Source organism: Canis lupus, chromosome 12 (assembly GCF_048164855.1).
Source record: "Canis lupus baileyi chromosome 12, mCanLup2.hap1, whole genome shotgun sequence".
Taxonomy (NCBI): Eukaryota; Metazoa; Chordata; class Mammalia; order Carnivora; family Canidae; genus Canis; species Canis lupus.
In genome coordinates this window covers 5,119,941-5,143,175 of record NC_132849.1, presented here as the reverse complement: position 1 = coordinate 5,143,175, position 23,235 = coordinate 5,119,941, and the positions used below count along the sequence as shown (strand labels likewise).

The 23,235-nt window shown below is 35.8% G+C and overlaps 1 protein-coding gene and 1 long non-coding RNA gene across 7 annotated transcripts in view; one reads left to right on the top strand and one right to left on the bottom strand.

Moving 5' to 3' along the window:
• Positions 1–23,235, top strand: part of LOC140600947 (uncharacterized) — a 41,568-nt gene that overhangs the window by 500 nt on the left and 17,833 nt on the right. For all 3 annotated transcript variants that reach the window (XR_012004042.1, XR_012004040.1, XR_012004041.1), the window contains exon 2: positions 13,413–13,482. This is a non-coding gene — a long non-coding RNA (uncharacterized lncRNA). The remainder of the gene's footprint in view (positions 1–13,412; positions 13,483–23,235) is intronic.
• On the bottom strand, positions 418–22,951 carry HORMAD1 (HORMA domain containing 1). Of its 4 annotated transcripts, none has more exons than XR_012004039.1 (15): positions 22,852–22,942; positions 22,072–22,134; positions 20,661–20,805; positions 17,339–17,402; positions 16,732–16,768; positions 14,647–14,667; positions 14,182–14,208; positions 12,163–12,230; positions 11,536–11,687; positions 9,270–9,529; positions 7,406–7,472; positions 7,246–7,322; positions 6,074–6,157; positions 2,992–3,148; positions 418–1,091 (listed from the first exon to the last, which is right to left on the bottom strand). XR_012004039.1 is itself a non-coding variant. In XM_072769274.1 (15 exons), the coding sequence occupies exons 2-15, from the start codon at positions 22,102–22,104 to the stop codon at positions 1,011–1,013; spliced, it is 1,188 nt and encodes a 395-aa protein (XP_072625375.1). In that variant the 5' UTR covers positions 22,105–22,134; positions 22,857–22,951; the 3' UTR covers positions 418–1,010. The 4 variants fall into 4 exon arrangements, 3 of the variants coding, with proteins under 3 accessions (XP_072625375.1, XP_072625373.1, XP_072625374.1); XM_072769274.1 differs by lacking the exon at positions 2,992–3,148 and adding an exon at positions 3,254–3,325 and having other exon boundaries at positions 22,857–22,951; XM_072769272.1 differs by lacking the exon at positions 2,992–3,148 and adding an exon at positions 3,254–3,325 and having other exon boundaries at positions 22,852–22,941.

Sequence of the window (23,235 nt, the reverse complement as noted above, 5' to 3'; positions counted from 1 at the left end):
ACAATTAGCTTGTCCTTAACTTTCTGTTCCAGATAAACCTGTTCTGAGTCCTTTTGTGGACGTTTATTTGGCTTACATTAAACAGGATAGGTATATTCCTACATCGCATACACACCAACCTTCTTTATTAGCGTTTGTTAATGGCAAACCTATGGATAATCAATGTTTTATAATATGGCTGCTGAAACTGCTAGAAGCAAACAGACCAAGTTTTAATTCTTCCTCTTTTAAGGCAAAGGAAATGTTCAAAGTTGAAACCAGGTCCCAGGTTTCTCACTAAAAGCACAATATCTTTCACACTTACCGCTCAAAGGTTCTGGGAAGTGTGCTCAACTCTTGCAAAGTATCATCTACCAAAAGATCTCAAAATTAGTACCTAAACATTTTCTGTTAATTAAAAATTCGAAGCCATGAGAGTCTAGATGTTGAACAATATTTTATTTATGTTGCAAAATGCCAGACCTTAAAAATCAGTCATTTTGTCTTGAAGTAAAAAAAAGTTACAAAAGATAAATAACCAGTTTTTAATGGTATGTTATATATTACCATGTTAATACACTCTATCAAAGTACTGAAGAACATTGTTTTAATGACCCAGGGACAGTTAAGTGTTACACTTTTAACATAAGTAAAAAGTAAATTCCTATCAAAATTTAATGATAAAATAAACATTATTTGTTTTTAAATTGGCTCTAGAGGGCCTTAGAAGTTTATATTTAAAGGAAGTATCCACCAAAATGGAAGATAGATCAATAGTGAGTAGATAATGAGAAAAATCAATTATTATGACATTTACTTTTGGTTTTATTCAAAAGGTCTCTTACATTGTCTCAGATAAGATTAAGAATCACAATATAAAACTCAGCTAAAAATTCATTTTAGTGTACTAACTGCTTAAGACTACATATAAATCTTCACAGGTAGGTCAAATACACGTTAAAATAGTAATACCGTGTCCTTTAGTTTAAATGTTGAGAACTTCAAAAACATACAGAAGAAAAAAATAATTTTTATATATGTTCCTTTGGTTCACTAAACTTTCTTCTTTTGGGCACTGACTCTTGACTAGAAGAATCAAAGTGATAAAGGACCTGTCAAAAGAAAACAACTATTAAGGATACTTTCCAATTTACATGTCTTTACTTTTAGATTATTTTCATGTCTCCGAGGTATGTTTTTGTTCATTTATTCCTTCCTTTTCCTTTTAAAATTATATGCAGTGTAACTATTTCCTACTAAGATAGGCTACAAGAGTTCTTTAAAAAGTAGGGTAAATTTTATTACAGATATAATTTGATGGCTGCTGAAAGTTTTATACTTGTAAAGTATACAAGGTCTTCATTGTTGTTGGAGAAGTCACAAACATAGATCTAACATTATGTCCTAAAATAGTAAAATATTTTGGAGGAGTAAGAGGGGAAAAAAAGATTTAAAAATGAGCTACAGGGATCCCTGGGTGGCTCAGTGGTTGAGTGTCTGCCTTTGGCTCAAGGCATGATCCCAGAGTCCTGGGACTGAGTTCCACATTGGGATCTCTGCATGGAGCCTGCTTCTCCTCCCTCTTCCTATGTCTCTGCCTCTCCGTCTCATGAATAAATAAATTCTTAAAAAAAAAATGAGCTGCATATAGAGAAACACTCTACCGTTGCACCATGTTAAAATTTAAATTGTTTTCTTCTTATATCCCTGGTACTTAGCAGTGCCTGATAGATATTAGCATTCAATGCACACTTTTAAATGTATGGGAGGACAAATTAAGAAAATTCCTAAAAGTATTCCCTGAGTTACTCAACTTTGATTTTTCTGAAAAAACTCACTAACGATACAAATGAAATATTTTTTTTAAAAGATTTTATTTATTTATCCATGAGAGACCCAGAGAGAGAGAGGCAGAGACACAGACAGAGGGAGAAGCAGGCTCCAGGCAGGGAGCCCGATGTGGGACTCGATCCTGGATCTCCAGGATCACACCCTGGGCTGAAGACAGATGCTTACCGCTAAGCCATCCGGGTATCCCAAAAATGAAATGATTTTGAAAAAAAATCAAAGCTTAATACATTGGGAAAAGTTAGACACTATATTAATGAAGTACCAGGTTATTTCATTCTCTTAAGATACGTGAATTGAAAATACTATTAAGTATATTTTTGAGATTACCCCTTCAACGTTTGATTTTTTTTTTAACGTTTGATTTTTTTAAAAGCAATCTTAGATATTCAGTTGTCTAAATTTTAGTCTAATAATACCAAAAAATTCTAGTTGAAAAATATAAATATTTATCTCAGAAATGACAAATACATGATCTCATTTGGTAAAATAAGGTCCCAAATACTAAACAACTGTTAAAAAATTTAGGTCAGGAAAATTTTTCTTTCTCCTAAGGTACTGAGAGGAGATGCTATATTTTAAGGGAACAAGTTGATTTGGTAACTTATTTTTATTTCACTTTTGTTCTCTAGGAAGCTCAGATCAAATCTGTGGCCCAATTTTAGCTCTACATATAAAATGGCCTAAATATTCTTTTCTAAAAAGATTTTATTTATTTATTCATGAGAGACAGAGAGAGAGAGAGAGAGAGAGAGAGGCAGAGACACAGGCAGAGGGAGAAGCAGGTTCCATGCAGGAAGCTTGACGCGGGACTCGACCCCCGGTCCCCAGGATCACGCCCTGGGCCAAAGGCAGCTCTAAACCACTGAGCCACCCGGGCTGCCCATGCCTAAATATTCTTATACTCATTTTCTCATTCTATTCATATTTTTCCAGACATACTGATTTTTATTTATTTTATAAATTCCTCCAGCTACTTCAAATCATTCATGAAAGCAGTAAATATTTACATGGAAAAAATTAATAAACATAGCATATCTTTATTTTAAAATCACCTTATTTTTTAGAATCAATTATATACAAATAAGATTTGGATAATAGTACTCTGAAGTAATATACAGGGATTCTATCTTATTTGTCATTTATAATTTAATTTAGAGGCACCTGGGTGGCTTTGTTGGTTAAGCATCTGACTCTTGATTTCCACTCAGATCATGATCTCAGGGTTATGAAATCAAGTCAGGCTCTGACTGGGTGTGGAGCATGCTTAAGATCGTCTCTCTCTCCCTTTGCTTCTGTCCCTCTTCCCCACTCTCCCTCTCTAAGAAAAATAAATTAAAAATAAACAGAAATAAAATTTAATCTACAATAATGATAGTCTGATATTTGTCATTTTATTCAACCTATATATTATCATAAGACTTACTGTTTTCCCAGATTCGAGTTGATTTCTCTTCCGATTTTCTTTAGAAGATTTTACTGGTTGATTTCCATTAGCCTCCACAAAGATGGAATAATTACTAATTGGTTATTTCTCAAAGAACAATAGCCACTTGATTTTTTAACTATAGGCAACTACATGCAGGTTTTTAAAAAAGCTTCTCTGAGATATAATTCAGATGCCATACAACTCATTTCTTTAAAACTGTACAATTCAATAATTTTAAGTATATTCACAGAGTTGTGCAACCATCATTGTAGTCAATTTTAGACACTTTTATCATTCCAAAAGAAACCTGTGGTTGATTTGTTCCTTCTTCCTTCTCTTCTTTTTAAAATTATACCTTGTATAACTTTCCTACTAAGATAGGATACCTGGGTTCTTTAAATATAGAATATAGATATCACTTCCCTATTCTCCCCTTCTTCTACTTAGCTCTAAGACCTTTTCTCTATAGAAATACCTATTCTGAACTTTCAATGAGTAGAATCATATCATATGTGGACTTTTGTGATTGGTTTCTTTCATTTAGCATATTTTCAAGGTTCATCCAGATTGAAGCATACATTGGTACTTCATTTCTTTTTATAGCTGAATAATATTCCATTGTATGGATATATCACATTTTGTTTCTCCATTTGTCTGTTAATGGATATTTAGGTTTTTCTACCTTTTGGCTATTGTAAATAATGCTATCTATGCAGTTTTTATTTTATTTTTTATTTTTATTTTTTTATAGCATTTTCTTTTTTTTTAAGATTTTATTTATTCATGATAGTCACACAGAGAGAGAGAGAGGCAGAGACACAGACAGAGGGAGAAGCAAGCTCCATGCAGGAAGTCCGACGTGGGACTTGATCCCAGGTCTCCAGGATCGCGCCCTGGGCCAAAGGCAGGCACTAAACCGCTGCGCCACCCAGGGATCCCTTTTATTTTTATTTTTTTAAAGATTTTCTTTCTTTTTTTTTTAAGATTTTATTTATTTATTCATGAGAGACACAGAGAGATAGAGAGGCAGAGACACAGGCAGAGGGAGAAGCAGGCTCCATGCCAGGAGCCCGACGTGGGACTCGATCCCCAGACTCCAGCATCATGCCCTGGGCCAAAGGCAGGTGCTAAACCGCTGAGCCACCCAGGGATCCCCCCATGCAGTTTTTAAAGTGATGATTGGATGATGACAAACTATTAGCTTTCGTATTACTATTCTCTAAAAGGAGATACTCATTTTCTGATGTTGAAAATGTACTTTTCAATGATAACTTTCTTAGTGTACATATACTATTAAATATTTTCATTTCTTGCCCTTTCCTAACAAGAATTCAGTCATGAGTCTCAAAATCAGTAGTATTTTGGCAAAGAGTTCATATCCAAAAACACGGGCAACTTCAGAAATGAATTTATGTACCCAAAGTATCTTAATGTCGTATTACAAGAAAATCTTGCCTAGTAATTTTTTCAAATTCTTGCTTTTCGAATAAATGAATAAAATCTTTTTTAAAAAAAGGAGGATCCCTGGGTAGCTCAACGGTTTGGCGCCTGCCTTTGGCCCAGGGCACGATCCTAGAGTCCCAGGATTGAGTCCCTGCGTCGGGCTCCCTGCATGGAGCCTGCTTCTCCCTCTGCCTGTGTCTCTGCCTCTCTTTCTATGTCTATCATGAATAAACAAATAAAATCTTAAAAAAAAATTCTTGTTTTTCTCCCTATATCCTAGTAAAGGATACCCATCCTAAGTAGAAGCTGCCTAGACGACCATTTTGCTGCTAGTTGTACTAATTTTTGAAATTCTTTTATCTCGCTTTCATCAGCATACTTGTTTGAATACTGCCTTCTGACAGTTCTAACTTCCAACTGAGAATGTGGAAAAAGGGATGCCTGGCTGGCTCATTTGGAAGAGCATGTGATTCTTGATCTTGGGGTCACGCGTTTGAGCCCCACACTGGGGACAGAGATTACTAAAAATAATAAAAATTTAAAAAAAGAATGTGGAAAAAGGGGCGCCTAAAATTAGCGCTATAATCAACTGTGTGCTGGTAAATGTTTAACAACTAGTTCTCTAGGAGTAACAAATGCTGAATTGAGGCATTTGCTGATTTCCATGCTGTGAATATTCTCATCATGTCCAAATTCAAGCTACCAACATGATGTCACTGAATGAGGAGTTGGGAAGAAATGCCACTGTTAGAGTATGCTATTTGTTTCCTAAATTTAGATGTAATATTTTACAGAATGGTTTTTCTTTACCTCTGAACCTTTGAGTAACTTAAAGGTCTAAAATAAAATACAAATTTCCGTTTAGAAAAAGTAGAAAACTAAAACAAAGCAGTGGGTCTTTTGCTTAAAAACATGAGATTTATTTTATGCAAAATATATACAAAACACTCATTTTTAATGTCTTACTAACAAGACAAACTATTTACAGGATAGAACATGAGATTATTTTGGAATTCTAGGAAATCTCCTTGGGAGTCTGGATGATAGTGTCATTTCTCAAAGTTGTTCCTGAATTCTCTTTTATGTACCTTCAAAAAAACTAACCATTCTTTTCTTCGTTCCATGTAGCCTGTTCAAACTCTTATCATAGCCCTGTATCACTGCTTGTTGACCTCCAATTACTAAACTTTTAGCTAAGAGCAGCAATAATGTGTTACTCATGTTATATCTCCAGCACCTAGTAAAGTATCTGACACATAACAGGTGCTTACTAAATATTGGTCCAATAAAGGAAGGATTAAGAACCGAAATAAACTCATATGTGGGAAAAAATTATAAGGTTAGAATGGAAAAAAAATCTAAAGATACACTTACCATTTTATTCTGAAAGATTTTTCCACTTCTTGTTTTGCTTTCAGATACATCAAGTTCAGATGTTTTACTGACTAACTGTTCAACCTAGAAAATAATAATACAAAATCATATAACATAATCAAAACTTTCCATAACATAATAATGAGGCTCCAAAATTCAATAACATAAAATCTAGAATCTTGTTATATTAATGAAAACCATTAATTGTGAATAGTTCTTACTGTCACAAAAAGTGCAAAGCTAAAGGTAGTGAAACTGACACTGTATGCAATTGATAATTCACTGAACTGAAAAATTCCCAAATGATCACCAGGCACTAGACCACTCTTTCAGAAAATCAGAACTTTTTTTTTTAAAGATTTTATTTATTCATGAGAGACAGAGACAGACAAAGACATAGGCAGAGGGGGAGCCTGATGTGGGACTCTATCCCAGGACCCCAGGATCATTCCTTGAGCCAAAGACAGATGCTCAACCACCCAGGTGACCCCAGAAGATAAGAACTTTAGCTTATTCCCACTGGAGAAATGGGATGTACAGAGGAAGGTGGACAATAATCAGTCCCATTATTTTCAAGTTCTTTTTATTTAAATGTTTCATCAAGATTTTACTATCTATGGGAAAAAAATTAATCATGTCTGCTCCAGGCAACAAAAACATATTATATTCTCCATTTGTTTTTTTTGGTTTTTTTTTTTGGTTTTTTTTAAGATTTTATTTATTTATTCATGATAGTCACAGAGAGAGAGAGGCAGAGACACAGGCAGAGGGAGAAGCAGGCTCCATGCACCGGGAGCCCAACGTGGGATTCGATCCCGGGTCTCCAGGATGGCGCCCTGGGCCAAAGGCAGGCGCCAAACCGCTGCACCACCCAGGGATCCCTATATTCTCCATTTGTAAATACAAAAGGTGATGGTTTAATTGCTGAAGATCCTATCTAACTCTGAAATTCTGAAATTTTATGAACAGTATTTATATTACTAAACAAACCCACAATGATATCGACTCAAAACTTTTCAACATATACTTCTCAAATTTTGTTAAAAAGCATTCTTAAGACCTAATATTTTTCTAAAAGACCTTGACTAAATAAGAAAAGCTGAAAAATAACTAAATAAGAATAGTTTTTTCAGAAAAAAAGTTAAAAGTGAGATCAATTATCAAATTTATACCTGAGAATGAGAAATTGAAAGATCTAGACTTTCTTTAGACCTCATAATTTCATCTTCCTCACAAACTAAACTTGGTTCTGTTTAAAGAAAAAAAAAAGAGTTAAAATGGTATAGAACTGAACTGGAAGTGAATTAATCTACATTTTCATTAACTTCTTACCTCCAAGTTCAGAAGATCCAAGGTTTCTTTTCTGCTCTTCCATTTTAGTTTCAACGTCAAAATCATCCTGTAATGATTACAGGATTACAATCCATGTAATCAACATAATTACATGAGGGAAAAAAAATGGACACATTTCAGAAAGAAATTAAAACAACTGGGTAGAATTATTTATGAACAAATGTGTTTTATGTGAAGGTTAAACATAACGCTACAACTAACTTACACTTTGCTAGAAATAAAGTCCTATAATTACTATGACAAGGTATCACATTTATCCAAAGTATAAACTACTACTTTACTTTGCAGGGATGCTTTAAGGACAAATATACAATTTTCTCAAAAATATATAATGGTTCTAAGAACCCTTAGTTCTTACTTTTTGAGGGCACTGAACTAGACATGTTCACACAACTAATGCTTCTATTATCTCTGAATTTTTTTTAAATTTAAAAAAATTTTTTTTTTTTTTATTTATGATAGTCACAGAGAGAGAGAGAGAGAGAGAGAGAGAGGCAGAGACACAGGCAGAGGGAGAAGCAGGCTCCATGCACTGGAAGCCCGACGTGGGATTCGATCCCGGGTCTCCAGGATCGCGCCCTGGGCCAAAGGCAGGCGCCAAACCGCTGGGCCAACCAGGGATCCCTCTGAATTTTTATAAAGATGTTAGCAAACACTCTGAATAAAAAGTGCCCCAACCCTCTTCAGGGAGTTAGTGAAGAGTAAGTTCAGTCACGACATGGCAGAAATAGAAACGAGTTTAACGTCTACTTTATAATTATTTTTCTCTTTGTGACATATGTCAAAGTGCTTTAAATATTTTAAAGAATGCTACATAAATCCCAGTCATACTTGTTTACAATCAATCACTGGGATTTAGGTTTTGAGAATACTATTTCTTTGACTAAATTGGTTGAAAACTGAATTTTCTATTTGTAAGGATGTGGCAGAACCTACATCAGAAGTCAGTCTCTGAAAAAAAAAAAAAAAAAAGAAGTCAGTCTCTATACATAAATACTGAGGTTGTAATTTAGAATAAAATAACAAGACAACAACAAAGATTAGATTAAAAATAATCATGTTAATGTGAAAGATTTCCTGGGAGTGAGGCAATAAAACAAGTCTTTTTTATATTTCTATTCGTCTATCCATTCAACCAATACTGAAAATGCACATGGTACACCTAAGTGTTAGGCACAGGAGGATTACAAAGATGCAAGACACTTTTCCTGCCTTCCAGGAGCTTCCAGGCTGCTTTGCAGGCCCCAGGAAGTTTAAGTAAAGGTTTAAATGAGCACCTAGTAGGCATATGGTAGAAAGGATTCCAACATTAGTTGGGGGATTGGAATAGTTCAATGGTTTTCAAATTATGCTCCAGACCAAAGGATTTATCCTCAGAGTCCACTATGAGGGTAGTTGAGGTGGTGAGTGGCCGGGCCTCCAGGACCATTCCCTACTTCACCTAAAATAGTTGTGTTTTTAAATTTCTGAGAATAATGTTTGCACCAACGTAAAAAGTCTTAAAATGGGGGGATCCCTGGGTGGCTCAGCAGTTTAGCGTCTGCCTTTGGCCCAGGGCGCGATCCTGGAGTCCTGGGATCGAGTCCCACGTCAGGCTCCCGGCATGGGCCTGCTTCTCCCTCCTCCTGTGTCTCTGCCTCTCTCTGTCTCTATGTCTATCATAAATAAATAAATCTTTAAAAAAAAAAGTCTTAAAATGAAAAGCCTATACTTTAAGGTCCCTACCAACCTTGAGTTTATGATTATAATACAGTATTTATGTAAATATTAATGAGAACTATTAGTCCTTAGAATTGGGTAAACATTTGTTATTTATACTTTATAACTGTTAAAATGTACTGACACTTATATAATGCTCCTGTTCATCTGCTACATCATCTTTGTCCATGAGAATTTTTTGAAGTGGTGTTTTTAATTGTTTTGGTGATAATATAGCTGAATCAATATTTTCCATTCGTTCTTTCTCAGTAGTCACTTTTACTTTGAAGGTGTGAAAAGGTGTTGGGACTTCTCCCACATTTAAGTACATAGGCTCCCCTTCAAATATCACTCCTTCACAATCACCATCCTTAAAACCTGGAGGCTGGTAATCTGGGGGTGTAACTGGAAAAAATAAGTATAAAACTGTACATAAACACTGAGGAATGAAATTGAAGAGAACATAGTAATATAATAATAATAATATATACAGATTGAAGACATTTCAAATAGTATAGAAAGGCAACCTTTGGGCAGCCCGTGTGGCTCAGTGGCTTAGCGCCGTCTTCAGCCCAGGGCCTGATCCTGGAGACCTGGGATTGAGTCCCACATGGGCTCCCTGCATGGAGCCTGCTTCTCCCTCTGCCTGTGTCTCTGCCTCTCTCTCTTGTGTCTCTCATGAATAAATAAATAAAATCTTAAAAAAAAAAAAAAGGGGGATCCCTGGGTGGCGCAGCGGTTTGGCGCCTGCCTTTGGCTCAGGGCGTAATCCTGGAGACCCGGGATCGAATCCCACATCGGGCTCCGGGTGCATAGAGCCTGCTTCTCCCTCTGCCTGTGTCTCTGCCTCTCTCTCTCTCTGTCTGACTATCATGAAAAAATAAACAAAATTAAAAAAAGAAAAAAAAAGGCAACCTTTTTTTCCTTCACTTGACTGGCTATAGGACCTTGAATAAATTATATATCATCCTTGATTTGGTTTTCTCATCTGTGAGAAATAATAGTACTTATAATAATATCTACTCCATTGGGTCATTGTGGGTATTAGACAAATTAAAGTTGCAAAATACTCAGACCAGAACTGGAACATTGTAAGTATTCAATAAATGTTAGTTGTTATTGATTTATGTTCTTCTAGAAGATATTACACATGTAAATATATATATTTCATATTACAAAACACAAATAAGATGATACTGTTTTATACCTAGCTGATTTAAAAAAAAAAGATTTTACGTATTTATTTTATTTATTTGAGAGAGCGAACATGTGCCTGCATGCATGCTGGGAGCAGGGAGCAGAGGGAGAGGGACAAGCAGGTTGGTGCTGAGTGTGGAGCCCAAAGTGGGGCTCCATCTCAGGACCCTGAGATCATGACTCTTGAGCCAAAATCAAGAGTTGAAGGCTTAACCAACTGAGCCACCCAGATGCCCTACCTACTTGGTTGTTTTTAACATTTTTTAAAATTTATTTTTAATATTCCTTGGATAAATTATCAGTACATCCTTTTTAACAGCTTGCATAGTTTCCTTATAAACCTATAACCTTCCGTGTTTGTGTTAAGTATACTCCCAAGATACTTTTTTAGCTATAAAATTTCTGGATTAACGAGAACGTGCATTTAAAATTTTACTGATAAACTGTTCTCTAAAAATGTTGCGCTTATATACATTCCCTCAAGATTTATAAAAGTGCCTGCTTTACCCCACACCCTTGCCAATAATTGGTTTGCAAGTTTTACTGCTCTGGTAAGTGAAAAGTAGCATCTCAACTGTTTCATTTCTTTCTTTCTTTCTTTCTTTTTTTTTTTTTAAAGTTTCTTTTTGGGATCCCTGGGTGGCGCAGCGGTTTGGCACCTGCCTTTGGCCCAGGGTGCGATCCCGGAGACCTGGGATCGAATCCCACATCGGGCTCCCGGTGCATGGAGCCTGCTTCTCCCTCTGCCTGTGTCTCTGCCTCTCTCTCTCTCTCTCTCTCTCTCTGTGACTATCATAAATAAATAAAAATAAAAAAATAAAGTTTCTTTTTTAAGATTTTATTTATTTATTTATTCATGAGACACAGGCAGAGGGAGAAGCAGGCCCCATGCAGGGAGCCTGACGGGGGACTCGATCCTGGGTCTCCAGGATCAGGCCCTGGGCTGAAGGCGGCGCTAAACCGCTGAGCCACCCGGGCTGCCCTGTTTCATTTCTTTAATTATGAGTGAGGTTGTACCTCACATGGATATGTTCACATCACTGGAAAAGTTTGTGTATGTCTGAAAGTCTATTTTTTCAAGTCTTTCTCAAATACTGACATTAAGTGAAAATTTTATATCAAAAAATACAACTGAGGTGCTTAAAATCATTTGGGATGGTAACCAATTGTTTCAATAATAAAACATATAGGTATAGATGTATTACAAAAAGTACCTTCATCATAGTAAAAAAGTTTCATGGTCAAACAAACATCATTAGGTAAAGGTCCCAGATTTTGCATTAGAATATAAATCTTGCGAATGAGGAGAATACTTGCTTTCTTGGTGTCAGCAGACGACATACTAGATTCACTGCTTTGGTTTTTACTAGAAGAGAATCACACATTAATTTCTTTTATGACACTCACGGCTTCTAATAACATAAATACCCATTTTACTATTTGAGATTTTTATTCCTATTATATCATTAAGTTTTTAAGTTGAAAGTTACCATAAAATGAGTTTTAATGTCACTATTATTAAAATTTAATATCACTAATAATATTATACTAATAATTTTATTTAAATTAATATGCATTTTATATAAGATCTTTAAAGGAAATGAGTGATGGACTTTAATTACATTTCTAATCACTCAAGCATACAATAGCTTTCCTATTCTTTGGCTCTGTTTCACAATTAAAATAATATATAACTAGCCATGTAATCTGGGTTTGCAAGCATAAGATAAAGGAATGGTGATGTTTAAAAAGTTTCAGAATTAATCCACAAGTTTAGGAATATAGTTTTAATATGAATAAGTGGTAATCTGTAGTGCAAAAAGAAAATGATAAAACAATACCTTATGAAGTCCATGACTGGTCCATTACTAGCGTACTTGAATTTAAACTGGTAACATTCTGAAATTGTCTTTAATAGAAAGCATTACAGTTACGTATCTGATATACAGTACCTGCAGCCAAGTAGCTAAAAACACCTTTTGTATGCCTCCTAATGTTGATTTAATAATTTTTTCTGCCATATTAATCCTTATTGGTCCATTGAATCCTTCAAGTCCCAATTGTAAATTGCCATGGTTTGAGTTTTGGGGCTTCAGTTTTGGAAATATATTTATCCTCCCACTGACTGCAATGTGTATCATATATACCAGAGGGAAGGAACTGCTTAGTAAGCAGTTAAGAGGGGCAGCATTATCTCTTACTTTAGCAGAATGGCTTAAGCACAGGGCTTAAATCCTTGCTATATGTAACCAGATGCAAGTTATTTAAGCCTGCTAGATTTTAGTTTCCCCAGCTAATAAAAGGGGCTGAAAATAGTACCTATCTTTTTTTTTCTTTAATTTTATTATTTATTCATGAGAATACACAGAGAGGAGACAGAGAGAGAGGCAGAGGGAGAGGCAGGCTCCATGCAGGGAGCCCAACGTGGGACTTGATCCAGGGTCTCCAGGGTCACACCCTGGGATGAAGGCTCAGGGCTAAACCGCTGAGCCACCTGGGCCACCTGAAAATAGTACCTATCTTATTGGTGGTTGTGAATATTTAACAAATAGGATAATTTATACAGAGCCCTTAATAAAGTGCCTGGAACACCAAACAATCAAAAAATATTAGTGAATCAACAAGGTTGCTCTTTGAAAAACAAATGTTCAACTATATAAAACATCTGAAACTAAATGAATATTTTCTAAACAATTACTTAGCTTCTGAACAATCAACTAATTCACAGCCTTTGCCCATGATATTTTGTCACCATGGACATATATATATATATATATATTTGTAAGATTTTATTTATTCATGAAAGACACAGAGAGAGAGAGAGAAGCAGAGACATAGACAGAGGGAGAAGCAGGCTCCATGCAAGGAGCCCGATGTGGGGCTCGATCCAGAGACTGATCTGAGTGCTAGATCCCAGGGCTTAATCCCGGGGCTCCAGGATCACCACCTGAGCCAAAGGCTTAACTGCTGAGCCACCTAGGCGTCCCATCCATGGACATATTTTAAGTGTTAACTGCAAGCATGAGTATCAAAGAGAAGACATATTGCCAGCCCTCTTGAAGCTTTTTTTATTGCTTTCTTTACATTTCAGTGCTCACACAGGAATGGGGATCAGCTCTCTTTAAAAAAAAATCTGCTTCTCCATGACTGAATGAAAAACTGTAAGTATAGTTATAATGGTTAAGTAGTAGAATAGTTAAGCACTAAGATCATGGACTAGCCTTCTTAGGTCCAAATTCTGGTTCTGCCACTGTGAACTTCGGCAAGAAACCTTCTATCTAGTTTCCTTATCTATAAAGTGGAGATGATAATGGTAGTTACCTTATGAAGGTTATGATAAATAAATGAGATAATGCACATAAAGCCTCAAAAAAGAGAGTCTAATAATAGTAGGTGCTCAAAAGGTTTTCCCCTTTTGTTTCTTGTTATTTTATTTCCCCTGTCACTTCTTGAATTCCTTCTTTAATTGTCAGCTAAACAGGCAGATGTGACTGGATTGGGATGAATATTCAAAGAATAAGTATTTTATTTTTGTCAAACTCAACCGGCTTCATAATTCTGTAAGAATATTATATAGAAGCAGAAGTGAGGAGATTTAGGTTATTTCTAATGGGTTTTGGTCCAGGATCAGTCACACAATCTCTCTGGTAGTAAATATATTAATCTGTTTAAAGGTAACAATACAAGCCTTGTCTTACCTCAGGAAAGTCTTTATGAGGTTCAAATGTGAAAATACATGTGAAAGTGAATACAATTAAAAGCATAAGATAAAGGAAAAAAGCATAAGATATTATTATAATTTTATGTTATTTTTAGTTATTAGAGATATTATGTTTCCTTACTAATTTAAGCACACCTACCTGAGGGTCTTCTGGATTGGTGTACACCTATTTAAAAATAATTTATAATTGAGTTATATAAGGCTAAGTATTCAAGGAGAACTAAATTGGATGTTTAAACTATTAAATAGATTCAGCAAAACAAAATACAAATGACCCCCCAAAATATTTTGTTACTTTTTTTCCACTGAATAATCTGTTTGAATAAAGTCACATAATCTAATTGCTGGTTTTAGTGTTATTTAAATAAGCAAGGTCAAATTTGACAGTCTTTTAAAAAGAACATACAATTTAAGAGCAAAGGTGGAAATTCTGATACTGGTTGAAATGTATTCTGATTTCTTACTGATAATGTGGAGACGTTTTTAACTTTTTAACTTCATGTGCATTCACTTCAGGCTAAACAATTTTATCAGAGTGAAATACAATGTTTCTGTTTTGCTTAAAAAAAAAAAAAAAAAGAACATACAATTTAAAAATACTTACAGCTAGAACAACCATCCTTAGCTGAAATATAACAAAGAACAAAAATCTTACTTTTACTCTATAAAATATTTTTTCATGATGGATTATAAGAATTCTTTGTCTTATTTCAACATTTATTCCTAATAAGAAATAATCTTGCAGGAAATATGTATATAAAGCATTACTTTGGAGATCCTTCTTTAATCTCCCAAATATCTATTTCTAGTTGACTTAACTACAGTTTGATATTCATGTCATTGGCTTAAGCAAATATAGGTATTTCTGCTAGTTACAAGGAAAATATATACTGTGAAATATCACATTAAACCTTACCAAAGTAAGAACTGATTTTGAAAAGAGTAAAGTGGAGATCAGGACTCTGCTCATTTAATAAAGGGAAGAGGCTTTGGAGACCATAGGAACAGACAATCAGAAAATTATCCGCTCAAGTAATCTGCCAAAAATCTAAGAGTCATCCTTGATTTGGATCTTTTCCTTACACTCTACAACCAACCCATCAACAAGTCCAATCAGTTCTACTGCCAAATATACCCTGAATCTTTTCATTTCTTTCCTTCTCTGCCATCCTTGTCTAAGCCTCAGTGATTTTTCACCAGTACTGTATTAATAGATTAAACACCATTCTCCTTGATTCCAATCTTATTCTCCTTCCACAGTATATTGTCTTAAAAGCTACAGTGATTTTTAAAAGCCAGAGTGATTTTTAATTTAAAATATAAATCAAATGATGTTATATTTCTACTTAAAACCTTCAAATGGCTTTTATTTGCACTTAAAATAGAATTCCAACTCCCTACCTTTTATTTGCACTTAAAATAGAATTCCGACTCCCTACCGTATTCAGAGTCCTGAATGCCCTGTTTATCTCCCCAGGCTCCTCTAGGCCACTCACCCTCCCCCACTGCTCACTGCATTCCATTCACATTTACACTGGCGTTCTTCTTGTTCCTTTAACTATAAACTTGAACTTTCTGTATTTGCTGTTCTGCTAGGAATATTCTCTCCCAAAGTCAATACCTGGCTGGTTTCTTCTCAATCAAGTCTCAGCTTAAATGTCACCTACTCAGAGAAGCTCTTCTGTCTATCCTATCTAAAGTTACCCCACCTCTCCATCTGCGACACACTTTCTCTCAATATTTTATTGGCATTTAACACAATTGGAAATTATCCGATTTACTTGTTTTATTGACCGCTTTCCCTCTATAGAAGAGACTCCTCTGTTTTGTCGACCACTGTTAGTTCGCCCAGCTCCTACCTAGAATATATAGGTCTAGTATATAGCAGGCACTCAGTATTTAACGAGTCTTAAATATTTGATGCCCTTAATAAAGGAGGTTAGTGACCAAGGATAAAATTTTATCTTTTTTACAATTTTGTTTAGAGCTTGACTTCCTTATATACGCTGATATAAACATAAGTAAATAAAAAGGCTTATAATCTTCAATAAACCCTTACTAATTGAAATTTCACTTATTCAGAATTTGTAACAATTTAACCCAGGCCACATGGAAGTTTATTTTTGAACTCTCACAAATAAATAATTTATTAAATTATTAGTCTAAACAAAATTGTAGAAGGCATTTGAAACTAATAAATGAACTATTTTTAAAGACTTTTAAAAAAATAAATAAGTAAATAAAGACTTTTTATTGGGCAGCCCCGGTGGCGCAGCGGTTTAGCGCCGCCTGAAGCCCAGGGTGTGATCCTGGAGATCCGGGATTGAGTTCCACATCAGGCTTCCTGCATGGAGCCTGCCTCTCTCTCGCTCTCTCTGAATAAATAAATAAATAAACCTTTACCAAAATAAATAAATAAAGACTTTTTATTAATTCACTAAGTTTTTGTAAGTTAATATGTGTTACTAAGACAAGTGTTAACAAAACTGGCTTGGCAAAATTTGTTAAGTATTAATTCTATTGGCTTTAAATGAGTTGAATATTAGTCTTTAAAATGTCCAAATGTTCAAACTTTTGAGTAATTTGAACTGGCCTATGCCCAAGTTAGATTAATGTTTTACTTTGTGAATTGCTGTTACATTTGTAGAGTACAAACTGTAGAAAAAAAGATAAGGAGATGTTGACTTACATATTTTTTTTGTAAAGCATCATAGCATCCTAGCATCCTAAAAAATAATGAAGGATTCATTTTTAGACTGAATGCATTTCCAGGAGAGAATTATTTTAAATAGTCTCTGTATTATCTCAATACCAAATAATATAGAATTATCTATTAAAATTCCTTGTTTTAAAGATTTTTTTTAAGTAATCTCTACACCCAATGTGGGGCTCAAACTTATAACTCTGAGATCAAGAGTCACATGTGTTACTGATTGAGCAAGCCAGGATCCCCAAAGCTCCCTTCTTATCAATCAGCTTAAAATAATAAAACAAAACAAATAATAGCAGAAATATAAAATGTTGATGGAGGATAGCTGGGGATAGAAGGTAAAATATCTGACAGCTACTCATGGGGAACATTATTAGGAAAATGAATTCTGTTCATATAGAACATAAAGGAAATTACTAATGCAAAAATCAAAAAAAAAAAAAATCCAAAGACCTGCAAAAATAGTATCTAGTGTTAAAGGGGCAATTACTAAAATTGGGTTATGCAATGAAAGGTATCCAAGGTACAAAAAAAATGTGATTTAAGAAAAAGATAATTTTATATCACTAGGTATTCTTTTACTTACCATTTCACTAACTGTGTAGATCCTGGACAGTTTTTATCTTCTCTCAGAATTTTGACACAAAGATCTAAACACCAAAATGATATCAATATAGAGTTGCTTAAGATAAGTAGACAACTAAAAATTTAAGTGAAGATTATTTTCTTCAGCTCTGTATTAGAGATATATTATTAAATGGCAATGAACTTCCAGATGATAAGTATTACTATAATTTATTTATTTATTTATTTATTAAAGATTTTATTTATTCCTGAGAGAGACAGAGAGAGAGAGGCAGAGACACAGGCAAAGGGAAAAACAGACTCCGTGTTTTGGATCCTGATGTGGGACTCGATCCCAGGACCCCAGGATCACACCCTGGGCCAAAGGCAGGCACCAAACCACTGAGCCACCCAGAGATCCCATATTACTATAATTTAAAAGAAGAAAGATTTTATAAAAACAAATAATCTTTTAATTCTTATTATAAAATGGCATCATAATGATTAAAACACATGTTGATGGGTACAAATTTTAATTTTGAAAAGTTACAGAATACTTAAAGTTAGATATAATGCTTTTACACCATCATCATCCATGAGTCTCAGAATATTGCATGAGCCCTTATTCCAATTAAACACTTGTAAGAGGCCAAAAAGAGAACTCGCTATCAGAGATAGAAACCTGCAAGAAAGCAACAATAATACAATGGAAAGGACTGAGATTTCTGTCTCAGATTCCTTATCTGAAAAATAGGGATAATATCTAACTCACAAGCCTGTGACATGAATTAACAAGATATAATACATAACATAGTGCTTAACATATTGCCCAGCATATAGTTAGTGCACAAAATTAGGTACATACTACATGCTGGGTAATGAATTATTACTGTAGTATAAATAGGCTGTATTATTTTTACTTCCTTAAAATAGCACAAGAACATATACTACCACTATATAAAGCTATAAACAACAGAATGCTGGGATGCCTGGGAGGCTCAGTGGTTGAGCATTTGCCTTTGGCTCAGGGCATGATCCCAGAGTCCCGGGATCGAGTCCAACATCGGGCTCTCTGCATGGAGCCTGCTTCTCCCTCTGCCTATGTCTCTGCCTCTCTCTCTGTGTCTCTCATGAATAAACAAAGAAAATCTTAAAAAACAAAAAACAAACAAAAAAAAACACACCAGAATGTTTTTACCTAGTTTGTCATTTTAAGAGTAATGTCAGGCGAAAAAAATAAAGAAAAATAAATAAAAATAAAAAAAAAAAGAGTAATGTCAGGCAAAATATACTTGAGAAGTTGAGGGAAAATTTTATGATCAAATGCTTCCAAAGGTATTAAATATACTTTATTTATATATTTATTATTTTTAAAAAATATTATTTATTTATTTATTCATGAGAGATACAGAGAGAGGCAGAGACACAGACAGAGGGAGAAGCACTCCTCACGGGGAGCCCGATGTGGGATTTGACCCCCGGACTGGGATCACACCCTGAGCCAAAGGCAGATGCCCAACCACTGAGCCACCCAGGCATCCCTTAAATATACTTTAAAAAAAGGTTTATTTATCTCTGTAAGAGACAGAGAACACTGTGGGGAGGAGCACTGGGAGAGGGAGAGAGAGACTCAAGCCAACTCTGATCATGGAGCCCCCACTCTGAGCTCAGTCTCATGACCCTGAGATCAGACATGAACTGAAACCAAGGTGCCCCTTGATTACACTTTAAAAAACCTTTTAGTCCACACAAAAATTTGTACATGAATGCGGCATTATTTATAACAGCCAAAGAAAATATGGGGCACCTGGGTGGCTCAGTGGGTTCAGCTATCCAACTCTTGATTTTGGATCAGATCATGATCTCAGGGTTGTGAGACAGCCCTACTGAACTCCACGCTCAGCACAGAGTCTGCCTAAGATTCTCTCCCTCTCCCTCTGCCCCTACCCCCTACTCATGGGTGCTTTCTCTCAAATAAAAAAAAAAATTAAGAAAAACATATGTAACAGGGGGCACCTGGGTGGCTCAATGATTGAGCATTTGCCTTTGGCTCAGGTTGTGATCCCAGGGTCCTGGGATCGAGTCACACATTGGGCTCCCCGCAGGGTGCCTGCTTCTCCCTCTGCCTATGTTTCTGCCTCTGTGTCTCTCATGAATGAATAAATAAAATCTTAAAAAAAAAAGAAAAAAATACGTAATAGCCAAAAAGTAGAAACAACTGAAACAAATCAACTGACGGATAGATTAAAGTGGTAATCTATATAAAGGAATGTTATTCAGCAATAAAAGAGAATGAAGTACTAACTCATGTTACCATATGGATAAATCTGAAAAACATTTTAAATGAGAGAAGCTGGTCACAAAGGACCACATATTGCATGATTTCACTTACATAAAACGTCCAGAATAGGCAAATCCACAAAGACAGAGAACAGATTGGTGGATGCCTAGGACTGGGGAGGTGGGGAAATGGAGAGTGACTTAGTGGGTGTGGAGTTTGCTTATGGTGATGAAATGTTCTAAAATTGACTGTGGGAATAGCTGTACACCAATTTGAACACACTAAAAATCATTCAACTGTGCACTTTAAATGTATGAATTGTCAAGTGTATTATATCTCAATAGTTATTATTTTAAAAAATCTCCAAGAAAAAAAATCAGTTTTAAAGTTAGCCCAAATAAAAATATGTTTAAAGATGGGCAGCCTGGATGATTCAGTGGTTTAGTGATGGATGCCTTCAGCCCAGGGTGTGATCCTGGAGACCCGGGATCCAGTCCCACGCCAGGCTCCTTGCAGGGAGCCTGCTTCTCCCTCTGCCTCTCATGTCTTCCATGAATAAATAAATAAAATCTTTAAAAAAGAATGCTTAAAGAAAGTGTTTTTTTAAATTAATTATTTATTTACTTTTATTTCTATTTTTTCATTTTTTTTAATTAAAAAAAATTTTTTTTGGTTTTTAAATAGGCTTCAACCTAGCACAGAACCCACATGGAGCTTGAATTCACAACCCTGACATTGAGACCTGAGCTGAAATCAATAGTCAGACATTTAACCAACTGAGCCACCCAGGCACCTCTAAAGAAAGTTTTTTTTTTTCCTCTAAAGAAAGTTTTAAAATAAACAGTAAATTTAAAAAATCGATGGGCCAGCGGTTGAGTGTCTGCCTTTGGCCCATCACATGATCCTGGGATCCGGGATCAAATCCCATGTCGGGCTCCTTGCAGGGAGCCTGCTTCTCCCTTGGTCTGTGTCTCTGCCTCTCTCTCTCTCTGTGTCTTTCATGATTAAATATATAAAATATTTTTAAAAAATCAAAAGAAACAAAACATAAACATTGTGTTACCATCTAGATATCTTGTTCCATAAGCACATTCTGGAAATATTCCTCTCAAATATGTGATGCAGGATACTGAAACTGCTAGGAGCCTCTTCACCAACACCAAAGACTGCTGCTCTGTTGATATCTTATTGGGAAACACCAAAGCACTCTAAATTCAAGGAAAATTAAAATGTTATTATTTAGATTTGTTAAAAATAACACTTTCTTGAACTTCAAATAGATCTAATTTTGCATAAGCATGATACTTTCCCAAAGAATTCCTAACCATAAAAAAAAAAAAAGAAAAATTCCTAACCATCGTGGTTAGTAATCCCCAGAAAGTCAGGGTAATTCCAGGGTTGCAGCCTAAAGGTAAAATGCAAAAAGTACTTAAGAATTGTGTTAGGGGATCCCTGGGTTGCTCAGCGGTTTAGCGCCTGCTTTTGGCCCAGGGCATGATCCTGGATTCCCAGGATCGAATCCCACATCAGGCTCCCTGCATGGAGCCTGCTTCTCCCTCTGTTGTGTCTCTGCCTCTCTCTCTCTCTGGGTCTCTCATGAGTGAATGTGTAAAATCTTAAAAGAAAAAAAAATTGTGTTAAAAATCCTCCTGCAGGTTGACTATCTGTGAGTGCATAATACATGATAGCTAACACTGCTTTTCTCATTAGTTACTGACTAGGTTTGACCCAGGTATCTATATCTATGCAAAAATGAGGATTTTATATTTGTGAGGCATGGACATTCATTTCCTAGGAATGGACTGCTGTAAATGATAATCTCATCAAAGCACCAGAAAAGCATTCATTAACACCTAATGTAAATTGAATATGAACCAGTTATTTAATGTGAATCATTAAATATTTAATACAATTCTCCCCTGACTCTATAAGTAGTTTAGTAAATATCTTCCTTTCTTAAAATACGGAGTTTCCTGATCTCATTAAATCCTCAAACAGCTGACTCTAGCTTTAGAACATAAAAAGTTGAGACTTCAGAAACAATAAAATTACATATTAAAAATATGGGGTGGCTCAGTGGTTGAACATCTGCCTTCAGCTCAGGGCATGATCCCAGAGTTCCGGATGGAGTCCCACATCAGGCTCCCTTCATGGAGCCTGCTTCTCCTCCCTCTGCCTATGTCTCTCCCTCTCTTTCTCTCTCTCTGTGCCTCTCATTAATAAATAAAATCTTGGGATCCCTGGGTGGCGCAGCGGTTTGGCGCCTGCCTTTGGCCCAGGGCGCGATCCCGGATATCCGGGATCGAATCCCATGTCGGGTTCCCGGTGCATGGAGCCTGCTTCTCCCTCTGCCTGTGTCTCTGCCTCCTCTCTCTCTCTCTGTGACTATCATAAATAAATAAAAATTTGAAAAAAAAAAAATAAATAAAATCTTTTTAAAAAACCCAACATATTAAAAGAATAAGAAATCATACCATGGAAGTTCTCTGCAATTGTGCAGTGGCCATCTTCCGATAAAGTCTTTTCTTTAATTCAACCTTGTGACACAAATATGAGCTTTAACTTCAGATCTTATTTTCAACCCTAATATTCTAGTTTACTACATGTAAGATCAAAAGAACTTCACATAAATAAATAAAAATAAATTTTATGTGAGTAATTTCATATTAATTAATAAATTACAGTATTCAAGCACTGACTACATTGCTACAGTTAGGTAGCTATTAGGTAATGAAAACTGCCCATGCCAAATTCTTAAAAATGATCTTAAAATTTTTGTTATAAATTTGCTGTTTCAAAATGACTGAACGAGGTAACGCTCCTGCACTGAACTTTAGCAGGCTCCAGATACAATAACACATTATCCTGCTCTGTGGGACCACCAAAAACGGGAACAGAAAATATCCCAGATTTTGGCCGATTCTGATGTCCCAATTATAACTGATCTTTTCACGTAAGTTTCCTTTTTTTTTTTTTTTTTTTTTCTTGGTGCCCAGTTTCACTTTTCTTAAATCAGAAAATTCAACTGGAAGACGGCACATTTGAAGCGATCCTGACAGAGCCTGGACTAGACGCCAGAGAGAACTTCGTCTGAAGAGCCTCCCGTGAAAAATAAGAAATAAAAATAACATTTCTCCCTGTACGTTCCACCCTTAAAACCTTTAGAAACTTAAAAGTAGTCTAGAGTTGATAGAAAAAGAGATTAAAAAGCAAAAAACAAAAAGAAATATGAGAGAAAACAAAGAAACGTATACATTACGTAACGTCTGAGGGCCAGCGAGAGCGACCTGAAAACCTGCCCCTCCCAGCATGCGCTCCGCGTAGCTTGACGCGCAGGCGCCTTCCCTCAACGGTCACCGCCGAGGCGCGACACCAGTCCTGTGACCTCCAGTTGCTTTCCCGCCTAAGCCGCGCGAGGCGCTCTGGGAATCCCACGGCTGAGGAGTGGTTCTCAGCCGGAGAGATGCCAGATTGCCGGCAGGCTGAGGTTAAGATGCTGCATATGCCAAGCCTTCTCGAAATACTGAATTTTCCCACACTGACTGAAGTATCCTCAACCACCCTTTAATAAATCCCGTTAAGGGGATCCCTGGGTGGCTCGGCGGTTTGGCGCCCGCCTTCGGCCCAGGATGCGATCC

Coding starts and splice junctions, on each gene's coding strand:
- HORMAD1 (XM_072769272.1), bottom strand. CDS start 22,908: ATGCTGGGAGGGGCAGGTTTTCAGGTCGCTCTCGCTGGCCCTCAGACG. Junction 22,135..22,851: donor GCCCTCAGACGTTACGTAAT/GTATACGTTTCT, acceptor TTGTGTCACAAG/GTTGAATTAAAGAAAAGACT. Junction 7,323..7,405: donor TGGATCTTCTGAACTTGGAG/GTAAGAAGTTAA, acceptor TTCTTTAAACAG/AACCAAGTTTAGTTTGTGAG.